The following is a 15,542-nucleotide window of genomic DNA, read 5'->3' on the forward strand; positions in this document are numbered from 1 at the left end:
GCGTCAAAAAAGTATCAATTTCTAATATTTAAAGACGAGCCAAAAATTCATCGATTATACATTTTAATAGTACATTGTTTACAGAATTATTTTGTACCAAGCAGACATCAGCGTACAAATTTTTTAATACGATAAACATAAAATAAGAATGCGTCGCACAGGGTCCGCGTCAAAGAAGTATCAATTTCTAATATTTAAAGACGAGCCAAAAATTCATCGATTATACATTTTAATAGTACATTGAGTACAGAATCTTTTGGTACCAAGCAGACAACAGCGTACAAACTTTTTCATTTGCTATACATAAATTAAGGATGCGTCGCATAGGGTCAGCGGTAATAAAGTATCGATTTCTAATATTTTAAGACGAGCCAAAAATTCATCGATTATACATTTTAATAGTACATTGATTACAGAATCATTTGGTACCAAACAGACACCAGCGTACAAATTTTTTAACTTGATATACATAAAATAAAATTGCGTCGCATAAGGTCAGCGGTAAAAAGTATCGATTTCTAATATTTTAAGACGAGCCAAAAATTCATCGATTATACATTTTAATAGTACATTGATTACAGAATCTTTTGGTACCAAGCAGACAACAGCGTACAAACTTTTTCATTTGCTATACATAAATTAAGGATGCGTCGCATAGGGTCAGCGGTAAAAAAGTATCGATTTCTAATATTTTAAGACGAGCCAAAAATTCATCGATTATACATTTTAATAGTACATTGATTACAGAATCTTTTGGTACCAAGCAGACAACAGCGTACAAACTTTTTCATTTGTTATACATAAATTAAGTATGCGTCGCATAGGGTCAGCGGCATAAATGTATCAATTTCTAATATTTTAAGACGAGCCAAAAATTCATCGATTATACATTTTAATAGTACATTGATTACAGAATCTTTTGGTACCATGCAGACACCAGCGTACAAATTTTTTAATACGATAAACATAAAATAAGGATGCGTCGCACAGGGTCCGCGTCAAAAAAGTATCGATTTCTAATATTTTAAGACGAGCCAAAAATTCATCGATTATACATTTTAATAGTACATTGATTACAGAATCTTTCGGTACCATGCAGACACCAGCGTACAAATTTTTTAATATGATAAACATAAAATAACAATGCGTCGCACAGGGTTCGCGTCAAAAAAGTATAAATTTCTAATATTTTAAGACGAGCCAAAAATTCATCGATTATACATTTTTATAGTACATTGATTACAGAATCATTTGGTACCAAACAGACACCAGCGTACAAATTTTTTAACTTGATATACATAAAATAAGGTTGCGTCGCATAGGGTCAGCGGTAAAAAGTATCGATTTCCAATATTTTGAGACGAGCCAAAAATTCATCGATTATACATTTTATTAGTACATTGATTACAGAATCTTTTCGTACCATGCAGACACCAGCGTACAAATTTTTTAATACGATAAACATAAAATAAGGATGCGTCGCACAGGGTCCGCGTCAAAAAATTATCGATTTCTAATATATTAAGACGAGCCAAAAATTCATCGATTATACATTTTAATAGTACATTGATTACAGAATCTTTTGATACCATGCAGACACCAGCGTACAAATTTTTTAATACGATAAACAAAATAAGGATGCGTCGCACAGGATCCGCGTCAAAAAAGTATCGATTTCTAATATTTTAAGACGAGCCAGAAATTCATCGATTATACATTTTAATAGTACATAGATTACAGAATCTTTTGGTACCATGCAGACACCAGCGTACAAATTTTTTAATACGATAAACATAAAATAAGGATGCGTCGCTCAGGGTCCGCGTCAAAAAAGTATCGATTTCTAATATTTTAAGACGAGCCAAAAATTCATCGATTATACATTTTATTAGTACATTGATTACAGAATCTTTTGGTACCAAGCAGACAACAGCGTACAAACTTTTTCATTTGCTATACATAAATAAAGTATGCGCCGCATAGGTTCAGCGGCATAAATGTATCAATTTATAATATTTTAAGACGAGCCAAAAATTCATCGATTATACATTTTAATAGTACATTGATTACAGAATCTTTTGGTACCATGCAGACACCAGCGTACAAATTTTTTAACTTGATATACATAAAATAAAATTGCGTCGCATAGGGTCAGCGGTAAAAAAGTATCGATTTCTAATATTTTTAGACGAGCCAAAAATTCATCGATTATACATTTTAATAATACATTGAGTACAGAATCATTTGGTATCAAACAGACACCAGCGTACAAATTTTTTAATACGATAAACATAAAATAAGGATGCGTCGCACAGGGTCCGCGTCAAAAAAGTATCGATTTCTAATATTTTAAGACGAGCCAAAAATTCATCTATTATACATTTTATTAGTACATTGATTACAGAATCTTTTGATACCATGCAGACACCAGCGTACAAATTTTTTAATACGATAAACATAAGATAAGGATGCGTCGCACACGATCCGCGTCAAAAAAGTATGTATTTCTAATATTTTAAGACGATCCAAAAATTCATCGATTATACATTTTAATAGTACATTGATTACAGAATCTTTTGGTACCAAGCAGACAACAGCGTACAAACTTTTTCATTTGCTATACATAAATTAAGGATGCATCGCATAGGGTCAGCGGTAAAAAGTATCGATTTCCAATATTTTGAGACGAGCCAAAAATTCATCGATTATACATTTTATTAGTACATTGATTACAGAATCTTTTGATACCATGCAGACACCAGCGTACAAATTTTTTAATACGATAAACATAAGATAAGGATGCGTCGCACACGATCCGCGTCAAAAAAGTATCTATTTCTAATATTTTAAGACGATCCAAAAATTCATCGATTATACATTTTAATAGTACATTGATTACAGAATCTTTTGGTACCAAGCAGACAACAGCGTACAAACTTTTTCATTTGCTATACATAAATTAAGGATGCATCGCATAGGGTCAGCGGTAAAAAGTATCGATTTCCAATATTTTGAGACGAGCCAAAAATTCATCGATTATACATTTTATTAGTACATTGATTACAGAATCTTTTCGCACCATGCAGACACCAGCGTACAAATTTTTTAATACGATAAACAAAATAAGGATGCGTCGCACAGGATCCGCGTCAAAAAAGTATCGATTTCTAATATTTTAAGACGAGCCAAAAATTCATCGATTATACATTTTAATAGTACATTGATTACAGAATCTTTCGGTACCAAGCAGACAACAGCGTACAAACTTTTTCATTTGCTATACATAAATTAAGGATGCGTCGCATAGGGTCAGCGGTAAAAAGTATCGATTTCCAATATTTTGAGACGAGCCAAAAATTCATCGATTATACATTTTTATAGTACATTGATTACAGAATCATTTGGTACCAAACAGACACCAGCGTACAAATTTTTTAACTTGATATACATAAAATAAGGTTGCGTCGCATAGGGTCAGCGGTAAAAAGTATCGATTTCCAATATTTTGAGACGAGCCAAAAATTCATCGATTATACATTTTATTAGTACATTGATTACAGAATCTTTTCGTACCATGCAGACACCAGCGTACAAATTTTTTAATACGATAAACATAAAATAAGGATGCGTCGCACAGGGTCCGCGTCAAAAAAGAATCGATTTCTAATATTTTAAGACGAGCCAGAAATTCATCGATTATACATTTTAATAGTACATAGATTACAGAATCTTTTGGTACCATGCAGACACCAGCGTACAAATTTTTTAATACGATAAACATAAAATAAGGATGCGTCGCTCAGGGTCCGCGTCAAAAAAGTATCGATTTCTAATATTTTAAGACGAGCCAAAAATTCATCGATTATACATTTTATTAGTACATTGATTACAGAATCTTTTGGTACCAAGCAGACAACAGCGTACAAACTTTTTCATTTGCTATACATAAATAAAGTATGCGCCGCATAGGGTCAGCGGCATAAATGTATCAATTTATAATATTTTAAGACGAGCCAAAAATTCACCGATTATACATTTTAATAGTAAATTGATTACAGAATCTTTTGATACCATGCAGACACCAGCGTACAAATTTTTTAATATGATAAACATAAAATAAGGATGCGTCGCACAGGGTCCGCGTCAAAAAATTATCGATTTCTAATATTTTAAGACGAGCCAAAAATTCATCGATTATACATTTTAATAGTACATTGATTACAGAATCATTTGGTACCAAACAGACACCAGCGTACAAACTTTTTAACTTGATATACATAAAATGAGGTTGCGTCGCATAGGGTCAGCGGTAAAAAGTATCGATTTCCAATATTTTGAGACGAGCCAAAAATTCATCGATTATACATTTTATTAGTACATTGATTACAGAATCTTTTCGTACCATGCAGACACCAGCGTACAAATTTTTTAATAAGATAAACATAAAATAAGGATGCGTCGCACAGGGTCCGCGTAAAAAAAGAATCGATTTCTAATATTTTAAGACGAGCCAGAAATTCATCGATTATACATTTTAATAGTACATTGATTACAGAATCTTTTGGTACCATGCAGACACCAGCGTACAATTTTTTTAATACGATAAACATTAAATAAGAATGCTTCGCACAGGATCCGCGTCAAAAAAGTATCGATTTCTAATATTTTAAGACGAGCCAAAAATTCATCGATTATACATTTTAATAGTACATTGATTACAGAATCATTTGGTACCATACAGACACCAGCGTACAAATTTTTTAACTTGATATACATAAAATAAGGTTGCGTCGCATAGGGTCAGCGGTAAAAGGTATCGATTTCCAATATTTTGAGACGAGCCAAAAATTCATCGATTATACATTTTATTAGTACATTGATTACAGAATCTTTTCGTACCATGCAGACACCAGCGTACAAATTTTTTAATACGATAAACATAAAATAAGGATGCGTCGCACAGGGTCCGCGTCAAAAAAGAATCGATTTCTAATATTTTAAGACGAGCCAGAAATTCATCGATTATACATTTTAATAGTACATTGATTACAGAATCTTTTGGTACCATGCAGACACCAGCGTACAAACTTTTTCATTTGCTATACATAAAATAAGGTTGCGTCGCACAGGGTCCGCGTCAAAAAATTATCGATTTCTAATATATTAAGACGAGCCAAAAATTCATCGATTATACATTTTAATAGTACATTGATTACAGAATCTTTTGATACCATGCAGACACCAGCGTACAAATTTTTTAATACGATAAACAAAATAAGGATGCGTCGCACAGGATCCGCGTCAAAAAAGTATCGATTTCTAATATTTTAAGACGAGCCAGAAATTCATCGATTATACATTTTAATAGTACATAGATTACAGAATCTTTTGGTACCATGCAGACACCAGCGTACAAATTTTTTAATACGATAAACATAAAATAAGGATGCGTCGCTCAGGGTCCGCGTCAAAAAAGTATCGATTTCTAATATTTTAAGACGAGCCAAAAATTCATCGATTATACATTTTATTAGTACATTGATTACAGAATCTTTTGGTACCAAGCAGACAACAGCGTACAAACTTTTTCATTTGCTATACATAAATAAAGTATGCGCCGCATAGGGTCAGCGGCATAAATGTATCAATTTATAATATTTTAAGACGAGCCAAAAATTCATCGATTATACATTTTAATAGTACATTGATTACAGAATCTTTTGATACCATGCAGACACCAGCGTACAAATTTTTTAATACGATAAACAAAATAAGGATGCGTCGCACAGGATCCGCGTCAAAAAAGTATCGATTTCTAATATTTTAAGACGAGCCAGAAATTCATCGATTATACATTTTAATAGTACATAGATTACAGAATCTTTTGGTACCATGCAGACACCAGCGTACAAATTTTTTAATACGATAAACATAAAATAAGGATGCGTCGCTCAGGGTCCGCGTCAAAAAAGTATCGATTTCTAATATTTTAAGACGAGCCAAAAATTCATCGATTATACATTTTATTAGTACATTGATTACAGAATCTTTTGGTACCAAGCAGACAACAGCGTACAAACTTTTTCATTTGCTATACATAAATAAAGTATGCGCCGCATAGGGTCAGCGGCATAAATGTATCAATTTATAATATTTTAAGACGAGCCAAAAATTCATCGATTATACATTTTAATAGTACATTGATTACAGAATCTTTTGATACCATGCAGACACCAGCGTACAAATTTTTTAATACGATAAACATAAAATAAGGATGCGTCGCACAGGATCCGCGTCAAAAAAGTATCGATTTCTAATATTTTAAGACGAGCCAAAAATTCATCGATTATACATTTTAGTAGTACATTGATTACAGAATCTTTTGGTACCAAGCAGACAACAGCGTACAAACTTTTTCATTTGCTATACATAAATTAAGGATGCGTCGCATAGGGTCAGAGGTAAAAAGTATCGACTTCCAATATTTTGAGACGAGCCAAAAATTCATCGATTATACATTTTATTAGTACATTGATTACAGAATCTTTTCGTACCATGCAGACACCTGCGTACAAATTTTTTTACTTGATATACATAAAATAAGGTTGCGTCGCATAGGGTCAGCGGTAAAAAGTATCGATTTCCAATATTTTGAGACGAGCCAAAAATTCATCGATTATACATTTTATTAGTACATTGATTACAGAATCTTTTCGTACCATGCAGACACCAGCGTACAAATTTTTTAATACGATAAACATAAAATAAGGATGCGTCGCACAGGGTCCGCGTCAAAAAATTATCGATTTCTAATATTTTAAGACGAGCCAAAAATTCATCGATTATACATTTTAATAGTACATTGATTACAGAATCTTTTGGTATCAAGCAGACAACAGCGTACAAACTTTTTCATTTGCTATACAAAAATTAAGGAAGCGTCGCATAGGGTCCGCGTCAAAAAAGTATCAATTTCTAATATTTTAAGACGAGCCAAAAATTCATCGATTATATATTTTAATAGTACATTGATTACAGAATCATTTGGTACCAAACAGACACCAGCGTACAAATTTTTTAACTTGATATACATAAAATAAAATTGCGTCGCATAGGGTCAGCGGTAAAAAAGTATCGATTTCTAATATTTTAAGGCGAGCCAAAAATTCATCGTATATATATTTCAATAGTGTATTGTTTGCAGATTATCTTTGTACCATAAGCATACCAGCGTACTACCTTTTTAGTCTAATATACGTTATATAAATCTGCGCCGTATGGGATTTGCGGCTAAAAAATTTTAATTTTCGATATTTCAAAACGTGCAAAAAATTAATCTTATATACATTTTAAGTACATTGTCTGCACATTATTATGAATTATGCGTGACTGCATGCATATATCGCGGTAATATATGTCGAAACTCATTTCTACTGCGCATTCGGAATTCGAATTATATCAAGATTATCGAAAAGTGTCGGACGAAATATATTTGTGACTCTAATTAAGAAAATAATTTTTGTTTTAAAAATTATATTTACGAAACCTTAATTGTAAATTTGTATTCATGTCTCACTTCTATTCTTAACTTAATAAATATACTACTTCTTAATTAAATAAATATATTAAAAATTATTAATATAGTAAGGTAATTAAATTTTAAAATAGTAATATGTTATAAAAATTAAAATAGCAGTATATTGTAAATAATATGTTGTAATATCTTATCCTCGATTAATATTTTTGTTACAGAAATCAGCTGATTAAAACGTTAATTTGCTAATTAATTTTTAAAATAATAATATGTTATAACATTTAAAATAATATGTTTTAAATAATGTAATATATAATTCCTTAAACTCAATTAATATTTATAATAATTATCAGCTAATTTCTGTCAAAAAATATTAATCGAGTTTAAGGAATTATATAATATTTTAATTTTTATAACATATTTTTATTTTAAAATTTAATTGGCAATGTAATGCTTTAATCATCTGATTTCTGTAAAAAAATATTAATGAAGTTTAAACAAACTTTATATAAATACATCATACTTTTTTTAATAAAATCAAGGAATGGCATAACGCGCGCTTGTGTTATTCTAGTCTTTTTCTAAAAAAGACATATTAATTCGATTCTCGCAAGTATTGTTGCCTCTTTCCCGCAAAAATATTAATCAAAATTTAAAGTATTATAACATATTATTTAAAACATGTCATTATTTTATTTAATTTTATTTTGGACTAACTGTCAAACTGCTAACTGCTAACCCTCACGATGACAGCCTCTTCATGCTACAAATATAACACATAAGGCGAATGTCAAAAATATTAATCAAGTTTAAAGTATTATAACATATTATTTAGAACATATTATTATTTTATTTTATTTTATTTTGGACTAACTGTCAAATTGCTAACTGCTAACCCTCGTGATGACAGCCTTTCGATGCTACGAATATAACACAACGCGAATCGACAGAGAGCCAATCAGCATCGCGGAAAAGCGACAACAATGTCAATAACATGCCTTTTTTAGAAAGGGGATTTAAAATTCATACTTTATTGCCGCGGACGCTATATAACGCAGACTTTTATTATGTGTATTAAACAAAAAAATTTGTAGGCTCAAATCTATTAGATATAAAAGTAATCTGTATATAATATATTAATTAAAAAAACACACGATTAATTTTTGGCTCTGTTTATAATATATAAAATCGATACTTCATTGCCGCGGACGCTATATAACGCAGACTTTTATTATGTGTATTAAACGAAAAAATTTGTACGCTGTAATCTGTTTGATACGAAAGTAATCTGTATATAATATACTATTAAAAAAAACACACGATTAATTTTTGGCTCTGTTTATAATATATAAAATCGATACTTTATTGCCGCGGACGCTATATAACGCAGTCTTATATTATGTGTATTAAACGAAAAAATTTGTACGCTGGAATCTGTTATATATGAAAGTAATCTGTATATAACATATTATTTAAAAAAACACACGATTAATTTTTGGCTTAGTTTATAATATTTAAAATCGATACTTTATTGCCGTGGACGCTATATGTATAACGCAGACTTTTATTATGTGTATTAAACGAAAAAATTTGTAGGTTCGAATTTGTTTGGTGTATAAAAGTAATCTGCATACAATGTAGTATTAAAAAAAAACGGACGATAAATTTTTAGCTCAGTTACATATATTAAAAATCGATAGTTTGTAGCCGCAAACCCCACACGGCGCAGACTTATATTATGTATATGATATGAAGGAATTTGCTGGCTCATATTTATTTAATATAAAGAACCAATAATTCATCGCTTGTTTTTTTCGATAGTACATTGTTCGCAGATTATTTTAATACCAATCATATACAAGCGTGCAAATATTTTTATTTAATAGACATAATAAAAGTCTGCGCCTTTAACGCTTTAATTTGTTGATTTATGACAAAAACTGTTAAACAAACTTTATATAAAAATATCATTCTTTTTATATAAAATCTAGGAAATGGCGCGCGCATATCGCGCACTTGTGTTGTTTTAAATTATATATTTTAATATGTTAAACTCGATTAAAATATCTTTGACAGTTATCAGCTGATATCTGTCAAAAAACATTAATTGCAGATAATGCATTATAACATATTATTTACACCATTTTATTATTATTTTAATTTTTATAACATATATTATTACTTTGAAATTTAATTAGCAAATTAACGCTTTAGTAATATTTTATACAGAAATCAGCTGATTAAAGCGTCAATCTGCTAATTACATTTTTATATTATAATATATATATATATATGTTATAAAAATTAAAATAATATGTTATGCCGAAAAAGTTCGCACGTACGCCGAGATTTCTACCACTACGACCTTGGCCTTGGCGTGCTGCGCGTTTCGTAACTGGCACAAGCTTGTTTGTTGTTAGATGCATTTTCGGTCGTGATCAACGTTTTAATTTTATTAATGACATTTCATTATTTTTGCAGAATGCAATAAAATGGCGAAAACTATGATACAACGCTCGAATGATACTTGTATTGAGAAAAATTCTAAATTTATTTAAAAAATAATATTTTAATTTTACCCGCTCTTGAACGGGTAATAAAAAAATAATAAATTAGTAATTTACTCTTATTTATATTTCTCTTTTCTATTTTTTAATATATCAAGATATTTATTATATGTATATTAGAACAACACAACTCGCGCTTGCCATTCTTCGGTTTTATGTTTAAAAAAAATGGTATATTAAAATAATAATTATAAAGTTTGTTTAAATACGATTAATATTTTCTCACAAGAAATTAGCTGATTAAAGCGTTAATTTGCTAAATAAATTTTAAAATAATAATATACCGCCGAACGCCGAGCCGAGCCGAGCTCCGAGCGCGCACGCCATTCTTACGCTGGACCCCCACCACTACGATTTGGGACTCGGCCATCTTGTCGCACATGTCACGTGTTGCGCGCCATACTTACGGTGGACCCCCACCACTACGATTTGGGACTCGGCCATCTTGTCGCACGTGTCACGTGTTGCGCGCCATACTTACGATGGACCCCCACCACTACGGTTTGGGACTCGGCCATCTTGTCGCACGTGTCACGTGTAACGCGCCATACTTACGCTGGACCCCCACCACTACGACTCGGCCATCTTGTCGCAACGTGTGACGTGTGCGCGTTGCGCGTCCCGTAACTGGCAGTGCCAGTCCGGCAATCCGACACTCGACGTCAGTATTGCTGTTGCTAGGTACACTTTCGATTGTTCGCACGCGCGATCGACGTTTGCGCGCTCATCGCCGATCCGCGACAGTACGAGCGTGAATTTAGTGTTTTTAAGTGCTTAATTATCATATAAATCCGATCGCGTCGCGAAATCGTGTACCAACATCGTGGTCGCGATCGCACGAGCGAGTCTATTACATGGGCGAGTTTACTACACGGGCGGATCGAATTATCAGCTGCGACGCTTTCGACGCGAATTTCCCGAGTTTTTCGGCGTTGGCGATCCGCGATTTCTACGTCGTTGAATTGTGAAATATAAAACTCTTGGAATATCGACGACTCCTGACCTAACCTAACCTAACCTAAGTGCGTCGCGGGGAAGTCGCCGCATCATCGTCGTTCGATGAGGCCCTCCGATAAGTGGGCCTAGAAAAAAGCGGCGACACGAAAACAGAGCATCGGTTCTATTCGCGCGCGAATAAGCTCTCGCGATTCTCGCGTTTTACCGAAACGCGTCGCGAACGAAAAAAATAACGCGAGTTCAAGTGTTTAGAGTGAGTGCCATAAAGGAACGGTGCGGAGAGAGAGAGAGAGAGAGAGAGAGAGAGAGTGAGAGAGAGTGAGGTGGCCCGGGGAGGCATCGTGCAACTGCGGAGCAACGATAGGGTAAATATAATTTATAATTTATTTAACTTTTCATTTTTTATTTGTGAGATTAAGTATCTATTTATCTTCGCGATAATGATTCAAATTTTACATTGTTGTATAATAATGAATATAAAATATCCTGGATTTTATATTTTGAAATACTTAGAATATTTAATAATAATAATAAATATAATAATTTTTAATAATTTAATAATAATAAATATTTGTATATGTATAAAATACAATTTCTACATTGTATTATATTTAAGAGATATGTAGATATAATTATTTATATGTAATGCGTACCTAGATTCTTTCACTATTAAATATTTTAATTTAAATATTTTTTATAATTATTTCTATCTTTCTTTAAAAAATATTTCTTTGCAAATTATGTAGTTTTTTAATATCTTAAAGCAAATAACAAAAGTTAACTATGCGCATAATATAATCATTTTTTGAAACATTGAAATTAATATTTAAATTTTCAAATTAATTTTAATATTTCAAAAAATGATTTAAAATATTATAAATAATTTAAATATTTTAATAATTGTTTTATATAATATTTATACGTTTATATTTTACAGATTAACATTGTCTACAACTCCGCACATCAAATTGGTGAGTGTTGAATTATTTAAAAAAATTTTATTATTGCGGTTAATATCTGTGAATGTTGCCGAGAGTCTCTCTTACTAACTTAGACAAATTTTCAAGCGTATCAAAAGATACAAACATATATATTTTTGATGGTGAACAATATATCTTACATTGTCTGTTCCGAGTGCATTTTCTATGCACAATAGCTTACAAATTAAGCGACTGTCAATTAGCTCACAATTATAATTTGTTATTTTTTATAATGTAAAATTATCTTTAAGTTTTAATACTTAAATATTTAAGAAGTCATTTATTAATAATATAAAAAAAAATCTTTATTTTTATAGTAATATCTTATTTTATCAACTGTAGTAATAAATATGTAGGTAGATAATTCCATTAAAAAGTAACTCAATAAGCTTCTTAGAATTATTTTCATGATATAATTTATTCAAATAATTTATTTAAATAATTTATTCAAATAAATTATGTCATGAATATAATTCTAAGAAGCTTATTGAGTTACTTTTTAATGGAATTATCTACCTACATGTTTATTACTACAGTTGATAAAATAAGATATTACTATAAAAATAACGATTTTTTGTTATATTGTTAATCTCAATCTTAAATATTCAAGTATTAAAAATTAAAAATAATTTTACATTCTTGAGAATTAAAACTAATTTATATCTAAATATCTATTTAAATACATTTTTTTCTAAAATAAAGGCATGTTCAGTCGATTCTCGAAAGTCTCGAAATATTATTGCCTCTTTTCCGCGATGCTGATCAACTATCTCGATACGTGTTATGCATTATATTCATAGTATCAAGAGGCTGTCATCGCTCATCGCGAGGGTTAGCAGTTTAACAGTTAGTCCACAATAAAATTAAATAAAATAATATTAATATGTTTTTAATTTGTTATAATACCTACTTTAAACTTGATTAATATTCTTGACAGTTATCAGCTGATAACTGTCAAAAATTATTAATCGCGGAAAAAGTATATATTATAAGTACATATTATAACATATTATATTATTTACAACATATTATAATTAAAATAATAATATTTTGTAAGTAATATAATGTGTTATAATACTTTATCTGCGATTAATATTTTTGACAAACATCAGCTGATAACTGTCAAAAATATTAATCGAATTTAAAGTATTAAAATATATTTTTTTAAACATATTATTTAATTTAATTTAATTTTGTTTAAACTGTCAAACTGCTAACTCTCCCAATGACAGCTTCTCGATGCTAGGAATATAACGCACAACGCGAATCGAGACAGCCAATCAGCCTCGCGGAAAAGAGGCAACAATACTCGCGAGAATCGACTTAACATACCTTTTTTAGAAAGGGATTCTTTTTTTTTAGAAATATATTGTGACCAACAATTTTAAAACACGACCGTATCTTGTTGCCGATTTTTGCTTAAAACATTGATAATTCTTTCTCATGCTGATACCAATATAAATATTGAGTTTTTAATATAGCATGTTTATTTGGAATCGCAAGAGGGGTGAAGCGAAGAGGAGGATAAATTTCACTCTTTAGATGCGCATCGAAGCTTTCATTGACAGCAGTTGATTTCTTTCTTTTTCTCGCGCTACCGATGCATAAACTCTTGCGACTAATTGTAAGACATAATAAAAAAAAATTACGTAATATAATTTACGTAATAAATTACATAAATCTTTAGCGAGAAGAGCGCGCATGTCTCTTCTCTCTTTTACGATCTCTCAATTAGATTTTTTGCTTTGAAAAGATTTATTACGCTTTTTATTTATCATGGCGATATATTCGAATATAATGAATTATAAAAATTAATAAAATATTGAAAAACAAACCTTTTTGTTATAAAGTAAGAAATTTTATATATTTGAAAAATTGACAGATAGTCGACGAATAAATATGAAAAAAATAGTACACTTTAATTTCGCGCTTATTATTCAATTCTTTCCTCGATTATCGATTCATAGTATTACGTCATAGTATCGATTATCGACCTCTCGTAGCGCACGCGGGCGCAACAGCTTGACATATGATGTTTTGTGTTGCTTGCTAGAAGAGTGGCAAATTATATATTTTAATTGAAAACGTTTAAAGATCGTACTTATTTTGTTAATCATGGATTATAAGGACGAGCAGTGCAATGAAATCGAAGCCTTGGAGTCAATTTATTGTGGGGAATTGGAAAGTATGTACCATGATAAATTCTGCCATATAACCTCTCTGCATGCTCAATATTAAAAAAATAATTATAATGATAATTTAATTTTCTCGATATGAACTATTTATTGCAAATATTTCAAAGGCGTGCATTTGTCTCTCTCTTTTAGTTTTAACAACAGAACCGTTTTATACATTTGCCATACCGATTAAAACGGAAGAATACGAAACAGAAACTGTCAATGGTCTCAGTTGTCGATTAGAATTTACATATACATCAAAGTATCCAGATGAACCATTGCTTATATCAATTATGGAGCAAGAAAATTTCGAAGATAGTGATGATGAAAAATTGAAAACGCATTTGGTAGAACAGATGAATGAAAATCTTGGTATGGTAATGGTTTTTACATTAGTTAGCGCAGCACAAGAATGGCTTAATGTACAGTGGGACAAAATAAAAGTGAGGAGAGAAGAGACTGCTGCAAAAAAACTGAAAGAGGAAGAGGAAGCAGAGAGGGTAGGATATTTGACATAGAGATTCAAGTAGATCAATGCATATAATCAACGCATTAATAATGTGTGTATTCTGTAGAGACGATTTGAGGGAACTCGTGTAACTGTGGAATCTTTTCTGAGGTGGAAGGAGAAGTTTGATGAGGAAATGGGTTATACAAAGCGAAAAGAATTGGCAGAGCGTGAGGGAAAAAAATTAACAGGGAGAGAATTGTTTATGACTGATAAAACATTGGATCAATCAGATCTTAAATTCTTAGATGACGGTAACATAGTTTGACAAACATTGTTCCTTTGTGAAATTATAAGTTTTATTTCAAGAACACTAATATCTGATATATAATTTTTATTATATAGGTGATGCTGTAAAAGTAGATGAGAGTTTATTCCAAAATCTAGACGATTTAGATTTAGAAGATGATGATGAAGACGACCCAGACTTTGATCCAAATATCTCGGATGATAGTGCCTAAATGAATTTAATTCAGTAGTCACTAATATGAACTGATATGTAGAACAAGTTACGAAAAAATTTACTAAATTATTACAGAAAGAAAGTGAATAAAAATATATATATATTTGAAAATATATTTTAAGTACTAGAATTTCTCTTGTGAGCTGTATATCTAGTAAAAAATCGCAGTGATAAATGAACCATTATGGTTGAGATGTATTTTGATATATTTCTCCAATCAATTCACTGGCAGATAAAATTTACAACTGAAAATATTTAAAGAACAAAATAATTTTTATACTTATGTATATATGAATTTTGTTTACAAACTTTCTTTATTAAAGAAACGCGCATAATATCTGTTTATGTTAATATTC

General features: G+C 30.7%; 2 protein-coding genes across 2 annotated transcripts in view; both read left to right on the plus strand.

Annotated features, from left to right (window-relative positions):
• LOC145944101 (uncharacterized) overlaps positions 1 to 15,542 on the plus strand; it is a 327,150-nt gene that overhangs the window by 173,974 nt on the left and 137,634 nt on the right. Inside the window, exon 9 of the mRNA XM_083052145.1 lies at positions 11,996 to 12,029. Coding sequence (XP_082908271.1) covers positions 11,996 to 12,029 — 34 coding nt within the window. The remainder of the gene's footprint in view (positions 1 to 11,995; positions 12,030 to 15,542) is intronic.
• On the plus strand, positions 14,121 to 15,511 carry LOC145944107 (RWD domain-containing protein 1). The gene is made up of 4 exons (XM_083052159.1): positions 14,121 to 14,223; positions 14,366 to 14,715; positions 14,791 to 14,977; positions 15,069 to 15,511. The coding sequence occupies exons 1-4, from the start codon at positions 14,154 to 14,156 to the stop codon at positions 15,182 to 15,184; spliced, it is 723 nt and encodes a 240-aa protein (XP_082908285.1). The 5' UTR covers positions 14,121 to 14,153; the 3' UTR covers positions 15,185 to 15,511.

The sequence above is a fragment of the Prenolepis imparis genome, unplaced genomic scaffold, assembly GCF_030444845.1.
Source record: "Prenolepis imparis isolate NDT839.2.m4 unplaced genomic scaffold, iyPreImpa1.0 SCAF_1, whole genome shotgun sequence".
Classification (NCBI taxonomy): domain Eukaryota; kingdom Metazoa; phylum Arthropoda; class Insecta; order Hymenoptera; family Formicidae; genus Prenolepis; species Prenolepis imparis.